Source organism: Capra hircus, chromosome 24, assembly GCF_001704415.2.
Source record: "Capra hircus breed San Clemente chromosome 24, ASM170441v1, whole genome shotgun sequence".
In the NCBI taxonomy this organism is placed as follows: Eukaryota; Metazoa; Chordata; class Mammalia; order Artiodactyla; family Bovidae; genus Capra; species Capra hircus.
In genome coordinates this window covers 46768519-46785763 of record NC_030831.1, presented here as the reverse complement: position 1 = coordinate 46785763, position 17245 = coordinate 46768519, and the positions used below count along the sequence as shown (strand labels likewise).

Below are 17245 nucleotides of genomic sequence, written 5' to 3'. Positions count from 1 at the left end.
ACTTCTAATTTCTTTCTTAAAATTATCTTGTCAATTATAGATCTCTTGCATTTCATTGCACATTTTAGAGTGAGCTTGTAAATTAGGAAAACCTGTTTTTTTTTAAATTGTATAATGTTGAATCTGTAGATCAATTTAGGGTGACTTCTCAATATTGATTCTTTAAATCTATGAACATGATATATATCTATTGATTATTCAGTTCAGTTCAGTTGCATCCAGCTCTTTGCAACCCCATGAACCGTGGCACGCAAGGCCTCCCAGCTCCCAGAGTCCACCCAAACTCATGTCCATTGAGTCGGTGATGCCATCCAACCATCTCATCCTTTGTTGTCCCTTTCTTCTCCTGCCCTCAATTTTTCCCAGCATCAGGGTCTTTTCCAATGAGTCACATCTCCTCACATGAGGTGGCCAAAGTATTGGAGTTACAGCTTCAACATCAGTTCCTTCCAGTGAACACGCAGGACTGATCTTTTTTAGGATGGGCTGGTTGGAACTCCTTGCAGTCCAAGGGACTCTGAAAGTCTTCTCCAACACCACAGTTCAAAAGCATCAATTCTTCCGCACTCAGCTTTCTTCATAGTCCAACTGTCACATCCATACATGACCACTGGAAAAACCATAGCCTTGACTAGATGGATCTTTGTTGGCAAAGTAATATCTCTGCTTTTTAATATACGGTCTAGGTTGGTCATAACTTTCGTTCCGTCTTTTAATGTCTTGGCTGCAGTCACCATCTGCAGTGATTTTGGAGCCCCCCAAAATAAAGTCTGACACTATTTCCACTGTTTCCCCATCTATTTGCAATGAAGTGATGGTCTGGATGCCATGATCTTAGTTTTCTGAATGTTGAGCTTTGCTGCTCCTACTGCTGCTAAGTCCCTTCAGTCGTGTCTGACTCTATGCGACCCCATGGACGGCAGCCCACCAGGCTCCCCGTTCCCTGGATTCTCCAGGCAAGAACACTGGAGTGGGTTGCCATTTCCTTCTCCAATCCATTTAAGCCAACTTTTTCACTCTCCTCTTTCACTTTCATCAAGAGGCTCTTTAGTTCTTCTTCATTTTCTGTCGTAAAGGTGGTGTCATTTGCATAACTGAGATATTGATATTTCTCCCGGCAATTCAGCTTGTGCTTCCTCCAGCCCATCATTTCTCATGATGTACTCTGCATATAAGTTAAATAAGTAGGGTGACAATATATAGCCTTGACGTAATTCTTTTCCTATTTGGAACCAGTCTGTTGTTCCATGTCCAGTTATTACTGTTGTTTCCTGACCTGCGTACAGATTTCTCAAGAGGCAGGTCAGGTGGTCTGGTATTCCCATCTCTGTCAGAATTTTCCACAGTTTATTGTGATCCACACAATCAAAGGCTTTGGCATAGTCAATAAAGCAGAAATAGATGTTTTTCTGAAACTCTCTTGCTTTTTCCTTGATCCAGCGGATGTTGGCCATTTGATCTCTGGTTCCTCTGCCTTTTCTAAAACCAGCTTGAACATCAGGAAGTTCATGGTTCATGTATTGCTGAAGCCTGGCTTGGAGAATTTTGAGCGTTACTTGACTAGCATGTGAGATGAGTGCAGTTGTGTAGTAGTTTGAGCATTCTTTGGCATTGCCTTTCTTTGGGATTGGAATGAAAACTGACCTTTTCCAGTCCTGTGGCCACTGCTGAGTTTTCCAAATTTGCTGGCATATTGAGTGCAGCACTTTCACAGCATCATCTTTCAGGATTTGAAATAGCTCAACTGGAATTCCATCACCTCCACTGGCTTTGTTTGTAGTGATGCTTCCTAAGGCCCACTTCACTTCACATTCCAGGATGTCTGGCTCTAGGTGAGTGATCACACCATTGTGATTATCTTGTTCATGAAGATCTTTTTTGTATAGTTCTTCTGTGTATTCTTGCCACCTCTTCTTAATATCTTCTGCTTCTGTTAGGTCCCTACCATTCTGCACGTATTGAGCCCATCTTTGCATAAAATGTTCCCTTGGCATCTCTAATTTCTTGAAGGGATCTCTAGTCTTTCCCATTCTGTTGTTTTCCTCTTTCTTTGCATTGATCGCTGAGGAAGGTTTTCTTATCTCTCCTTGCTATTCTTTGGACTCTGCATTGAAATGGATATATCGTCCTTTTCTCTCTTGCTTTTCACTTTTTTAGACAGCTCTCACAGTAAGGCCTCCTCAGACAGCCATTTTGCTTTTTTGCATTTCTTTTCCATGGGGTTGGTCTTGATCCCTTTCTTCTGTACAGTGTCCCGAACCTCCATCCATAGTTCATCAGGCACTCTGTCTATCAGATCTAGGCCCTTAAATCTATTTCTCACTTCTACTGTATAATCATAAGGGATTTGATTTAGGTCATACCTGAAAGTAGCTGTTTTCCCTACTTTCTTCAATGTAAGTCTGAATTTGGCTATAAGGAGTTCATGATCTGAGCCACAGTCAGCTCCTGGTCTTGTTTTTGTTGACGGTATAGAGCTTCTCCATCTTTGGCTGCAAAGAATTTAATCAATCTGATTTTGGTGTTGACCATCTGGTGTTGTCCATGTGTAGAGTCTTCTCTTGTGTTGTTGGAAGAGGGTATTCGCTATGACCAATGCATTTTCTTGGCAGAACTCTATTAGTCTTTTCCCTGCTTCATTCTGCATTCAAAGGCCAAATTTACCTGTTACTCCAGGTGTTTCTTGACTTCCTACTTTTGCATTCCAGTCCCCTAAAATGAAAAGGACATCTTTTTTGGGTGTTAGTTCTAAAAGGTCTTGTAGGTCTTCATAGAACCGTTCAACTTCAGCTTCTTCAGCATTACTGGTTGGGGCATAGACTTGGATTACGGTGATATTGAATGGTTTGCCTTAGAAATGAACAGAGATCATTCTGTCGTTTTTGAGCTTGCATCCAAGTACTGCATTTCGGACTCTTTTGTTGACCATGATGGCTACTCCATTTCTTCTGAGGGATTCCTGCCCACAGTAGTAGATATAATGGTCATCTGAGTTAAATTCACCTATTCCAGTCCATTTTAGTTCGCTGACTCCTAGACTGTCAACGTTCACTCTTGCCATCTCTTGTTTGACCACTTTCAGTTTGCCTTGATTCATGGACTTGACATCAGGTTCCTATGCAATATTGCTCTTTACAGCATCGGACTTTGTTTCTATCACCAGTCACATCCACAGCTGGGTATTGTTTTTGCTTTGCCTCCATCCCTTCATTCTTTCTGGAGTTAGTTCTCCACTGATCTCCAGTAGCATATTGAGCACCTACCAACCTGGGGAGTTTATCTTTCAGTGTCCCATCTTTTTGCCTTTTCATACTGTTCATTAATTAGGTCTCAGTAATATTTGGTAGTTTAATATTGGTCTTGTGTGCCTTATTTCAGATTTATCCCATTACTTCATGTTTGATATGGTATTGGTTTTTCTGTTTCTCCTTGTTATATGGAAATGTAGTTGATTTTTGTCTATCTTGAAACTGCTAAATGAGTTTTGTAGTTCTAGTTGTATTATGGAGAACATAGAATGTTCTATATAGAAAAGTTAATACTTTGTGAATAAAGGCAGTTTCACTTCTTCCTTTTTAATTTAGATGCCTTTTATATTTTTGTCTTGCTGTCTTGAACTGACTAGTCTGTTTACATGATGATTTGCATTGATTGATTTTCAGATATTAAACTAACCTTTCATTCTAACCTCACTTGGTCATGATTTGCTGTGTTTTATATTTATTGTTGGGTTTGTTTTGCTAAATTCATGAGAGAGAGTGGTCTGTTTTCCTGTAATGTCTGTTTTTACTATCAAAGTAATGCTGGCCTCATGGGATTTCCCAGGCGGTGCAGTGGTAAAGAGCCCTCCTGCCAGTGCAGGGGACACAAGAGGCGTGGGTTCAATCCCTGGGTGGGAAAGATGCCCTGGAGGAGGAAATGGCAACCCAGTCCAGTATTCTTGCCTGGGAAATCCCATCAACAGAGGAGCCTGGTGGGCCCCAGTTCATGGGGTTGCAGAGTCAGACTCAACTATGCAACTGAGCACCCACACAATGCTGGCATTAAAGGTGAGCTGGAAAGTCATACTGTGTCTCCTCAGATATTTGGTAGATTTTCATACTGAAGACATATGGGCTTAGAATTTTCTTTTTGGTAAAGATTTTACAAATTCAGTTTCTTTAACAGACACAGATTCCTTGGGTTATCTATTGCTTTTTGAATAAGTCTAAGTCTGATTAGAAGTTTGTCAGTTTTATTGATCTTAAAGTACCTGCATTTTGGTTTCTTTGTTTTTTCTGTATTTTATTTTTTTCCTATTTTGTTTATGTTCTTTGTTATTTTCCTTCTCTGGTTTATTGTCACTTTAATTTACTTTTTTCTAGTTCTTTTTAGTTAGAAGGTGAGGTTCTTGATTTGCATCCTTTTGTAATAGAAAATTGTATGGCTTTAACTACCTTCTACAGATTTTGGTATATTTTCATTTCTATTCAGTACAAAATACTTCCTGAGTATTTTAATATTATCTTTGTGTCATGAGTTGTTTTGTGTAATTTCCATATATTTTTCTGAAGTTGTTTTCCAATTTCATTTCATTTTGATCCTGTAACATAATTCATATGCTGAGTTATTTTCAATTTATTGAGACTTTGATGTCCCTATTTCTGCCTTCTTTCCCCATCCCTGTGATCCTTTTTGTTGGTAATCTCATATATTATATTTTGGACAGTAATTTTTGTGTTTGCTGTTACGTGTTATGTTGAGGGTTGTTTCTTTATTGCAAGAATGTACCAGGTGTGTCTATTTTTGTTTAATCACTGATTTTTAAGGTGATGCTTTGTAAGTCACTTAACTCTTCTGTTGCCTGTTAAGGAGATAAAGCCTAGGAGGAAGGAGGTGATAATAGTTGCTGTAAAGTGTGAAGTATTAAAACACCAAGCAAACAAAAAATACAAAATACCTTTTGTCTCCAAGGTAAAATGTATTACTTTGTTATTTCACCTTTGAGCAAAGCCATGCAATTACGTTTCTGTTCTTCTTACTTGGTTTATAGGCTTTTTATGGAAATTCTCAATGACTGTACTGATGTGGACGAGATCAAATTCCAAGAAGATGGTTCTTGGTGTCCAATGAGACCGAAGAAAGAAGCTATGAAAGTATCCAGCCAACCATGTCCAAAAATAGAAAGTATGTGCAGAATGGCTGCAGAGAAGAGTGAGATGCGTGTGCTGTTGTCTGTAGCGTTAACCTTGGCCGTTAGAGCGACTGTTTGCAGTTCAGTGTGCTCAGTTTCCCTTCTGATTATTACACATCTGATTTCTCCCAAATGATTTTTCTTAAGACATGTGCAGAGGTTTATAGCACATTATAGTCAGTCTTTTCATAGTATATTTTTCATACATAAAGTAACCATCTAAATCATCTTATTTTTTGTTGAAGTATAATTGCTGTACAATATTATCAAAGTTAAAGGTGTGCAATATAGTGACTCATAATTTTTAAAGGTTATACTCCATTTATAGTTAATTGTAAAATATTGGCTATATTCCCTGTGTTGTACAACATACCCTTGTAGCTTATCCTGAACCTAATAGCTTGTACCTCCTGCTTCCCCACCCCTCTAATGCCCCTCTTCTCTTTCCTTTTCCCACTTGTAACCACTAATCTGTTCTCTGTATCTGTGAGTGTGCTTCTTCTTTGTTACATTCACTCGTTATATTTTTTAGATTCCACATACAGGTGATTTCATATAGTATTTGTCTTTCTCTGTCTGATTTTTTTCACTTAGCATCATGCTGTCCAAGTTCATCCATGTTGGTGCAAGTGGCAGAATTTTTGTTTGTTTTTAATGTCCGTGTGTGTGTGTGTGTGTGTGTGTATGTGTAGGTACACACCATATCTTCTTTATCCATTCATCTGTTGATGGACACTTAGGTTGCTTCCATATCTTGGCAGTTGTAAATAATGCTGTTATGAGCTTTGGGGTGCATGCATCTTTTTGAATTAGTCTTTTTGTTTTGTTTTTCACTATACACCTGGGAGTGGAATTGCTGGGTCATAGGGTAGTTCTGTTTCTAGTGTTTTGAGAAACTGCCGTATTGTTCCCCATTGTGGCTGCACCAGTTTACATTCCTACCAACAGTAATCTAGAGTTACCTTTTCTCCAGATCGTCACCAATACATTGCTAGTAGTTTTTAGAGTCATCTTAATATGTGGTGCTTGCTGCAACATGAAAATGGATAGTTTTCCAGAATTGTTTTTAGAGTGTCTGTTGGAGGAACCCCAAGTAGACATGTGGTTAGAGAGGCTGCACTTTCCATTAATGGAAGGGGGGGAAAGATGGTCATAGGCTAGTTGGTTTAAAAAAAAAAAGGTGAGTTCAAAGCTCATTGCTTTGTGGGAAGAAATATGAGCCTGAGTTACACTTAGCTCAGCCTTCAGCTCCCTGTGATGTCCGTGCTGAGTGGGGAAATTCAAGGCCATCTGAGAAATTGAAACCTGTAGGTAAACCTAGTTTCTTTTTATCTGACATAGTCCACTCACTGAGTTTTGTGCTGACTGTGTTTCACATTCTGGCAATGTAATGAATAATAGGTGTTCAGAGTAGGAAGAGAGGAAAAAGTAAAGGATTTTATGGTCAGTATTAATCATTCTCCTGTGTTGTTACTGAACCCGTGGGAATGATCAAGGTTTCCCTCATATATGAGAAAAATAGTGATTTAATTAGTTGCTACTGCTTTTCCATTATCAAGTAGCATGCATTTTCTACTAAGTAGATTGTAGAGCATATTTTCTTTGAAATAGTGAGTTAACATATCGTGTAAGACTATGGAAGTGGGCAGAAAGAAGAACCTAAGTAGGTAATTGGTAAGAAAAACTTTGAAGGTCTGAGTAACTTGTTAAAGTGAGATAGTTGGGGTTTTTTCCAACTGATATTATTAAGGTGAACATTTTATCCATTTCTGGCTTGTGGTGAAGAGCTTCTGTATTCTTTGATATAAGCAACTGCTTTGTTAGAATGGAAGTGTTTGATTCTGACTTAATACTACCATGTCTGTGAGAATACACAGCCAGTACAGCCACATACTCTTGTCCACGACCAGAGGCCAGTTCCTTAACTCCGGAGGTCTGTCTATAATGTGAGTCCTCACCAGGGGAGATAGTGTGAGGAGCAGGATCTACAGAGATCTACTGGCAGTACTGGGGGGATAACTTGGCAGATGCCATCTGAAAGAAGTTTTGGTCTTCTCACAAGGCATTGTGCTCCCTCTGTCTCCTATGTAAGCAGTCATTTTATAGCTGAATGTCTGAAGTTAGAGAGTCTTTGTCCATGGGGCAAGTATGGACTTTATGGGCTGTGTATTCTCCAGGACAAGCTGCACAGTTTAAAACTTATGGTTCGACCTTGTGTTACACCTCTCACTTTCTTTCCCCCGCTCTGTTCCCTCCATGTAGCTTCAGCTGTCCTCAGTAAGCCTTGTGCAGTGACTGTAGCCAATGAGCCAAGCAAGAAGAAAGTGGATGTCATTGACCTGACAGTAGAAAGCTCTTCTGATGAAGAGGAAGGCCCTCCTGCCAAAAGGAAATGCATCTTTATGTCAGAAACACAAAGCAGCCCAACCAAAGGGTTTGTGAATTTATAGTTCACTATTGTTTATTACACTTGGAACTAACTGTTCCTGGGTTAGGTTTGTAAATGGCTCTTGGAGAGTGGCATAACCATAGAGGGCCACTTTCATTTGCATTTTATTCAGTTGAAATATTTTCAAATGAGTATGTTGTTCATGGGGAAGGAAATTTTGATGAAGATGATATTCCCATCTTTGGGAAGTGAGGGTTGTAATCTTCTCATGTCTAAATACTTCATATTGAACACTTCCTGTTATTTTCTTGACTCTCTTTGTAAGGAGTGAATTTGGCATCACAGACCACCGTGAGGAAGTGGAGTGTGTGGAGCGTGTAATTGGCAATCTGACCAGTATGGATTCTAATTTTGACACCATTGCTTACCCGTTCTGTGATCTTGGATGAAATACTTACCTTGTTTGAGCCTCCTTTTCCTGTTCTCTAAAATGGGGTTAAATAATGCCTACCTCATAAGGTTATATTCAGGTTTCAATAAAATAATGAAAGAGCTCAGCCTGATTCAGGCCCATGGTAATTTTCTCAGTAAAAAATCATTGCCTTCCCTTCTCATCCTCTCCAAGGCACAGTGTGGGCAAGTAAATGTGGTCTAGCATTTATGGCATCTAAGTGACAAGTTTAAGTAATTAGCAATAGATACTTCTGAGAGATTTTGGAACCTGCAGGAAAGTAGCAGAGGGTTCTCTCGATATCCCATGAGCATATTATTTCAGACTGGGGTGTGCCAGTCTTGTCTTTTGACCTCTCATTGCACTTCTTTTCTCTAATGGCTTTATTGGGGTATAATTTACATACCATAAAATCCCACATCTGAAGTCTTGAGTTGCACAGTTAAGTGGTTTTAGTAAATTCATAGATACACAGTTATCATCACAACTCAGTTGTGAAATACTCTCCACACCCAGTAAATGTCTCTCGTGTTTGTTTGAGTTAATCCCCACGCACACTCCAGTAGGCAACCATTGATCTTCTTTTTATTGCTATAAATTTGCCTTCTCTAGGCATTTTATACAAGTGGAGTTACATTCTCGGTGCACTTTTGAAACATTCCTTTTTTACAGTTAACTTTTGAAACCAGGAGAATTAAAGCTTTCTGTGCTGCCTCCTTCACTGTTAAAATACTTGTTTTTCCAGATGTGATTTCCACATCACAGAGTGCGTTCTTTTTCTTAGTGGAACTGAAAATGAAATAAGTATTTCAACTGGGATTTTTTTTCTGGGATGCTGATCATTTATGGTTTCTTTCAGACAATTTAGTTGGCACTTCTAGAATTTAAATGATAAAAAATGAAAATAGAGTTTTGAAATGTTTACTGGCTTAGATGTGATATTTCCAGAGTTTACTCTCAAATGAAATGCTTTAGAACACGCTGAAGAAATGTGGGTTGCACAGTATATAGTTAGATATATATAGTTAGATGGATTCACACCAGGTTGAAGGGTTACTGTCATCTTGGAGGGTGTCTCTGGTGGCTCATTGTAAGGGTCATCTGAGATGACCTTACCGTGCTGAGGAATCAGGACAGTTCACACCTGTGGTCAGCTACCACAGAGATAGATGTTGAGTCTCATCTAGGTTAAAAAGAAAAAACCTAACATTTTAGAGTATAAGGTGGAAATTTGTGACCAAACCAGCAACACGTGAAAATTTTGGTTTAAATTGTTTGTAAAGTGCAGCTACCCCGTTCATTCTGCGAAGCTGGCATAATTCTTAATACCCATACTTGACTGATACATTAACAGCCAAACAGGAAAACTGTTATGAAACAGGCTTACATTAGGAAGATCAATGAAAATTCTGAATTCGATCTTAGTAAATTAGTTAATAATATGTTAAAATGGCATCCTTTAATACCAAGTAAAGTTTATCCAAGAATGCTTTATAATTAGGAAATACACTGATAAAATGGATCTTGTCATAGACAACTAGTCAGCTCTCCACATCTGTGGATTCTGGCAACTGTGGATCATCAGAAATGGCTAGAGGAAAATTTTTTTTTTAAGTTTCCAAAAGCAGGAACTATTTTACATAGCATTTGCATTGTATTAGGTATTATAAGGTATAAGGTAATCTAGAGATGAATTAATTTATGGAGGATGTGCAAACACTACAGTATTTTAGGTAAGGGACTTCAGGACCTGTGAGTTTTGGTCTCCTTTTAGGGAGAGGGTCCTTGGACCCAGTCTGCTGTGAATACTGAGGGACGACTGTATATCATCATCTTAATAGATAATGGCCTTCTGTAAATTAACAGGCATTTAGATAGAAGCTCTCTGAAGTGTCAGAATTCACTTAATGGTTTACCACTTGAGCTGATTTGTTCTTAGATTGCAGTAATAAAAGAAGCAGTATCCAGGATACATACCCATGCCAGTTCTATTCCGTTTTAGGCTAAATGACTTTCACTTAGACCATTTTAGTCAGGGCTTTCATCAAGAAGGATATTAATGAGAGCAGCCAGAGAAGGGAAAGAGGATGGTGAGTGGTGGAAACTGTAGCCTGATGGATGAGTGGGTCTTAAGGACTGAAGCTGTGAATCCAGGAAAAGAGAAAATGTGATATTTACATTGTAGGTCTTGAATGGGAGTCATTGATGACCTGGGTTAAGTTTTTTCTTTGTTATAGCATTTGGCAGATACAAATCCAGTAGAGGAATGATACATGAAAACTTTGCATTGGAGTTTTCTGAACACTAAGAACGTTGATGTTTTGTGTTAAAATCACATTTTCTGTGTTAAGGTAGAGTGGATGCCACCTGTGCAGGCATCACAGTGGTGACCATACTGTGATTATTTCATCTGTGTAATCCCGTCCAACTCTTAGATTTTTTTTTTTTCTGGTTTTGTGTCTGGTCATTCTTATGTCCTCCCTTTTGTGTCAGCATCTGGAAATTTTCCCTGAGGTGTAAATTTATCATAGGGCTTCTTAGTGCTAGTAAGCAAATGGGGGGAATAGAGGGAAAATAAGACTTTTAGAAAACCTGTGGTGTTTTTCTAAATTAATAGATAATTTTGAAATATTATCCCCCTACCCCATGCCTTGGAAATTAAATGATTGCTTTGTCATTAATAAAGAGGTATTCTCAAGAAAGGAAGCAAAGATTAAAGATAGATTAAGACTGTGGCGTTGGAGAAGACTCTTGAGAGTCCCTTGGACTGCAAGAAGATCCAACCAGTCCATCCTAAAGGAGATCAGTCCTGGGTGTTCATTTGGAAGGACTGATACTGAAGCTGAAACTCCAATACTTTGGCCACCTCATGCGAAGAGTTGACTCATTGGAAAAGACTCTGATGCTGGGAGAGATTCGGGGCAGGAGGAGAAGGGGACGACAGAGGATGAGATGGCTGGATGGCATCACCGACTCGATGGACGTGAGTTTGAGTGAACTCCGGGAGTTGGTGATGGACAGGGAGGCCTGGCATGCTGCGATTCATGGGGTCACACAGAGTCAGACACGACTGAGCAACTGAACTGAAGAATCATTAGGAATTGGTAGCAGAATTGAATCTTTGAAAATCTTTTTATGATCATGAAGTGGGAACACCTGGTGAATTTCAGGTTTATAAGATAAAAATTGAAGTTACTGAATTTTCAGACATCTAAGTCTGGACCAAGTATGATGAATTTAGTGATCTAGTACTCTAGAATACTATTTGCTATCTAGCAGTATGCCAGCAATTTTCTTCTGTGCTGTGAGATTATGTTGTTGTTCAGTCACTGATTCATGTCTGGCTCTTCACGACCCTGTGGACTGCAGCCTGCCAGGCTTGCTTGTCCTTGAGTATCTCCTGGAGTTTGCGCAAACTCATGTCCACTGAGTGGATCATACTCTTCGCCTCAGGTGCTCAGTACTGGAGCTTCAGCAGCAGTCCTTCCAATGAGTATTCAGGGCTGATCTCTTGTAGTCCAAGGGACTCTCAAGAGTCTACTCCACACCACAGTTCAAAAGCATCAATTCTTTGGCACTCAGTTTTCTTTATGGTCCACCTGTCATATCCGTACATGACTACTGGAAAAACCATAGCTTTGATTGTCCTGACCTTTGTCGGCAAAGTGATGCCTCTTCTATTTAGTAATAATGTGCTGTCTGGTATCACTGACAGAAATAGAGCTGACTTGAGGACAAGGATAATGACTTTCTATTTAAATATGATGAACTAAAAGTGACAATAAACACCCTGTAACATTTTCACCTATGTATTAACTGTGTGACTTTGGGAATTCTGTAAGCTCAGTTTTCTCATCTGTAAAGTAGAAATAATAGTAATGTGCAACTGATTAAATTATTGTGAAGATTGAGTGAAATAATGGCAATGACAGTACTCAGTAAAGCACTGGAAAAGTGACGTATTTTGGCCATTGTCATTATTCATCTTACATTTGACAAACCACCCAATAACTCCTTTTTGTTACATGAAGACAAAAAACAATATGCTGTCTAGGTTTGTCATAGCGTTCCTTCCAAGGAACAAGCATCTTTTAATTTCATGGCTGTAGTCACTGTCTGCAGTGATTTTGGAACCCAAGAAAATAAAATCTTTCACTGTTTCCACATCTGTTTGCCATGAAATGATGGGACCATATGCCATGATCTTAATTTTTTAAAACTCGAGTTTTAAGCCAACCTTTCACTGATATTATGCAGAAAGCTATAAAAACTTATATGTGTGCATAATATATAATGTACATATAGGCCTGTGTATTTGCCAATCCTATGAGGAGGGAGTAACAAAAGCTTTAAAAAATGTTTTTAGTATTTATAGCATCACGTACTTAGACCCATAATTCCACCGGACATAGCCATTTAGATTTCACCATAGTTCTGTTGTTCCATATCTATAAATACATCTATTTTTGCACAGGCAGTCGAATTGTTTACCTTTCCGAATGTGATCTTTGTGATGCTTCTGATTGAGATAAAAATCTGCTACCAGTAGGTAATTTGATAATCCTAACAAATGGGGAATTTTACCCGTTCTATGTAAAGTTGAATTTGTGTTAATGTTACAAAGTTCAGGTAATCGGATTTAACTTACACTGAATTGTTTAACTTTTCAGATACTTGCTGGGATTGTAGATGTTGATTTAATAATTGGTACTGTCACTGGATTGTGACATTTTTACATATTGTGGTAGCATTTTATATTGGTGAAACAAGGAATAGTTAATCACTCAGAGTTTTATGAAAGCAGAAGATGTGCAGTGCTTGAGGGTTACTATGGTGACGAGTGCACTGGGACATTGACCTCATTTCTGTGCAGGTGTAAGTAAAGGGCCAGGGAGGGAAAGGGAGTGTTGTTGTTTTCTGTGAATCTGATCCAGGTTGAAAGGTCAGTTGGGGATCAAGAGAAAAGACAGTGTGAGATAATCAGAGCCACTTTTTACGCCCCCTTGTGAGTACTCACATATGCCAGTCTCTCTTTCCTTCTTATTCCCATGACCCCATGCCCCAGTTTCTGATACACATTCCTGTGTGGGAGGTAGGATCGTGTGTAATTTGGAAACACTTCTGGTGATTTCCTGTTCTCCTTTCATCCTTGTAGAGGACCAGTGTCTTCAGACTTCGAGAAAAAGATGTGCTTTAATTTAACATACATACTTGAGCTCATCTCAGGTTTTCTCTTTCCCCCTCCAGAGTCTACCTTTGTGGTTTTAGATGGCCAGGTAACACTGGCATCCAAGAAAACCGCCTGATTGTAACTGAGGCAGTTGCTCTTTTTGTCGGTCTGGAAAATGTATTTTGAAATACTTAGCTTATGTTATTGTCTCAAGCATACTATATCTCCTGTGGTTCCCAAATAGATCGGTCTCAGTTCACTTGCTTTTCTGAGACTAGCATTTGCCAACACAGCCATGTATATCCTCTCAAGATGACTTTGTTTTCCTCCTTTCCAGTGACATCTGTATTATTTGAAAAATAGTACAGAATAACAGGGCTTCCCAGGTGGCTCAGTGGTAAAGAAGCCTCCTGCCAGTGCAGAGGCTGCAGGAGATGCTGGTTTGATCCTTGGGTGGGGGAGTTCCCCTGGAAGAAGAAACGGCAACCCACTCCAGAATTCATACCTGGGAAATCCCATGGACCAGAGGAGCTTGGTGGGCTACAGTCCATGGGGTCTCAAAGAGGCAGACATAACCTTGTGACTGATGGTATACACGCACGCGCTGTTTCTATCAGCTGTGCGTCATCTTTGTAGTGATCCTTCCAGCTGTGGAGATTGTGCCTGTCTCGTTGAGCTCACAGTAGTTTACTGGTGGTGCTTTGGAATGCTGACCTTAATGTCCTAATGACCTCATGTCCATGGGTTCCCGTCCCCAACTCTTCTCTTTTTCCCTCAAATTTAGTAAAGTTTTATTTTTCAAAATGCACAGTGGTGGGACCTGTCTATGTATCTTTACTGGCAGCTGGGGCATCTTCACCTTTGGTGTTTCTGATTTAAATTACTTGTATTCTATGCTTTGAAATCACTTTAATGGATGCTTTACCAAGTAGCTCCTGAAGGGCTGCCCTGGCAAGGAGCTGTGAATCTTCAGTCTCTCGGAGATGACAGCTGAGGCTTTAAGCTTGTAGTCAGGAACTTCCTCACGTGGTCTGGCATATGTGGCTTTGTCAGGCAAGATTAGGGTATTGAGCTTGTCTCATATTTTGTCTTTGGCCTTGCCCCCAGACTTGTTCACTGGGTGTTTGTCTTTCTTGGCTGGCTTTCTGGCATCTACTTTTTCTTGTCATCCTTGGGTAGCATCTCAGAGATTGGAGAGCAACTGCTACCCCTGCAGCCTCACTAAGATGTTGGACAAAAAGATGGTCACCATCAGCCAGAGGGTCCATGACGTTGCTCAGTTGCTTACATATATATATATATATAAGATGTTTTCTTGAGAACTTCTAATCATTTACTCTGGACTAAGGTATAATGACTATTAAGTGGGAAGAATGCAAAATCATTTCTCTTTTTTCCTGAACTTCTTCAAAAATGTGTTTTAACTATACTGCTTCTTGAAATTATAAAATAATTATAGTGTATATATATATATATACAGTGTGTATACATATATGTATAAATACCAGTAATAAAGTGTGTCTTAAGTATATTTAATCTGTGTTTTTAGTAGCATGAACAGTGAATTTGAAAGTCATAGCACTCCTAAGAGTAGATGGTATCATGGTAGCTAGTGTTTTTATTTCTGAATATTATGTCTTAAGTCCTGAATGTTTTATTCTTAATCTAATTTCTTTTCTGATTGCTACTGGTTTTTATCAGATAGGCTGGCTTTAGGACTGTCTTTACTCAGGTGATCCCAGATAAGAGTGCTAATAATTAACACAATTCATGTTACAATGGAAGGAATTATGTTTGAGCTATAGTAAGTAAGTAGCTTTACTCATAAAAGTACCCTGATTTAAATCAAATTTTAGGAGTCTTCTATTTTATTTCTAAATTTCTTTATATATAACTTACTAATATCACATGCATGTTACACATACATTAATAAAGCAGTGTGCAGCGTCTAGTCCTGTTTGTGGTTCAGAGTTCCATGTTTTGCTCCAGCAGTGTGCTTCACGTTTTAGTGCCACCTTGCTCTTACGTCACAGCTGCTGTTGAGAGGCAGAATATGTTCATGTTAAGTGAAGACTGTTATGAGAGAGGAGAGTGAGTGGAGTTCTGTGTAGTGAGTAGCTTCCGTATAGCTGTTTTGAAGCTTAGTGAACTTACGATTGAGAATGCCCGGGAGTACAGCTCTTCTCTCCTGTGAACTAACAGCCAGATTGTAATTTCCCATGCTATTTAAAACAGGGTTCTCATGTATCAGCCATCTTCTGTAAGGGTGCCCAGTGTGACTTCGGTTGATCCTGCTGCTATTCCGCCTTCATTAACAGACTACTCAGTACCATTCCACCACACGCCAATCTCAAGCATGTCCTCAGATCTGCCAGGTATGTGAAGAGTTGTTTTGTTTTTTATCCGTTTTTTTTTTTTCTTTTTTACCATTTATTTTTTATCTTAATCTGTGAAGCAAATATAATTTAAGTATCTTAAGTAAAAATGCAAAGGAAATTGCTAAGGAAAGGGTTCCTGTAAAGGTGATACCTGTTTTAAATATCAATCAGGTTCAGTTGCTATCATTTTAACTACCAAGCAATCTATAGATTTTGTTGGGAGGAAATAGAGTAGTAGGATAGTGGGAAAATTTTACGGAATTTATTCTCCCACATAGAGAATGTACCACAGGGAGACTTTTTCTTGGTTTATTTTTCATGGAAGCTTCACAGGTTAGAGAGAATGTTTTCTCATACTTTTCTTTTCTGAAAGCACATCACTTCTGGGTAGCCCATCACAACTTCAGAATATACTTGTGAACTGTGAGGTCAGGTTGCCTGCCAGCTTTACCCTGTAAAAATAGGATCTGCCTGCTCTTTTTCCACAACACTCCTGAGTATTGAGGGTTATCTTTAAAAAAAATTTTTTTTTAATTGGAGGATAATTGCTTTACAATTATGTGTTTGTTTAGGGATATCTTTTATATGTATATTAACAGTTAAAAACTTCATGGCTGCCTGAGTTACCTTAGTATCAAGTTTTTTGATAGATCAAATTGGCACAAGTTTAGAACCAGTGACTTCATGACTTCCCTTCTCTCTGAAGGGCCCTTTTGTTGAACTTCAGTTACTTCCTCCTTTTATTAATTTTCTTCTCTGGGTTTAGGAAGTTAATTTTGACCTGCGATTTATTCTTCTTGGCCCTCTTAGTAAGGTCTTTATTTTAAGCACAATATATATTCTATTGGGTAAAACTTGTGTTGTTGGAACAGCTGATAGTTGTGTAATCTGGTTAGGTGTAATTTTGTCACTTGAAACTTGTTCAGAGTTTATTCAGTTTGAATACAATTTAATAGAAAGAAGTAGACTAAAAATAGTATCCATCAAAAAAAAGTTAAAAGCTTTTTGGTTCTTAAATATATCTCCTCCACATGTTCTTTGGGAATTGGTTATTTTAAAAAAACTGTTTGTAAACCCAGCCAGGACCAGTTACAGAATCATTGCTGATACAAAGCTTGATTTTGAGTTATAGGTGAAGTTTCATGGTTCATAAGAAAGAGAGAAAGTCAGAGTCTTAATTCCTGACTGCCATGTTTTGTTTTAACTGTGGCGAGTTTTAAATGAAGTTGAAAGGTTTCTACATGTCATCTTAGTATGTGTTACAAATAAGCATTCCAGAAGAATTCATTTCCTAAAGCTCTTGAATTAAAAATTAATCCTGAGAAAAAAGAGAATGAACATTCTCTGTTTACTAAGTGACTCTGGCCATTTAGCAATAGAATAGATACAATGTACAAATCACTTGCTCTGTTAGTTTTTGAATTGTGTGAGTTTGGATGAATTTTTAATTTCAGAGAATTTATATTTCAAAATTTGGGCATAAAGTCAGACTTATTTATTTTATAAAATGTACAGATTTGAGAAAAATGCGATAAAATATGTTAATTGTGTATTTCATAAAATACATTTCAAGCTGGTAAGAACTAAGACTATTATCCAGGACTGGTATTTAGCCATTATAAGCTAGTATAGTGATACTGCTTATTAAAATGTTAAAAGACTTTCTTATTGATAAATGGAATAG

The 17245-nt window shown here is 38.5% G+C and overlaps 1 protein-coding gene and 1 pseudogene across 11 annotated transcripts in view; one reads left to right on the top strand and one right to left on the bottom strand.

The window, feature by feature from the left end:
• Positions 1–17245, top strand: part of PIAS2 (protein inhibitor of activated STAT 2) — a 101052-nt gene that overhangs the window by 69085 nt on the left and 14722 nt on the right. For all 11 annotated transcript variants that reach the window (XR_001917159.1, XM_018039505.1, XM_018039507.1 and 8 more), the window contains 3 exons: positions 5033–5166; positions 7436–7607; positions 15419–15558. Coding sequence is in view for 10 of the 11 variants with exons in the window: in XM_018039505.1 (XP_017894994.1) it covers positions 5033–5166; positions 7436–7607; positions 15419–15558 (446 nt within the window). In the remaining variant the exon portion in view is untranslated. The remainder of the gene's footprint in view (positions 1–5032; positions 5167–7435; positions 7608–15418; positions 15559–17245) is intronic.
• On the bottom strand, positions 13722–15064 carry LOC102186260 (annotated as a pseudogene).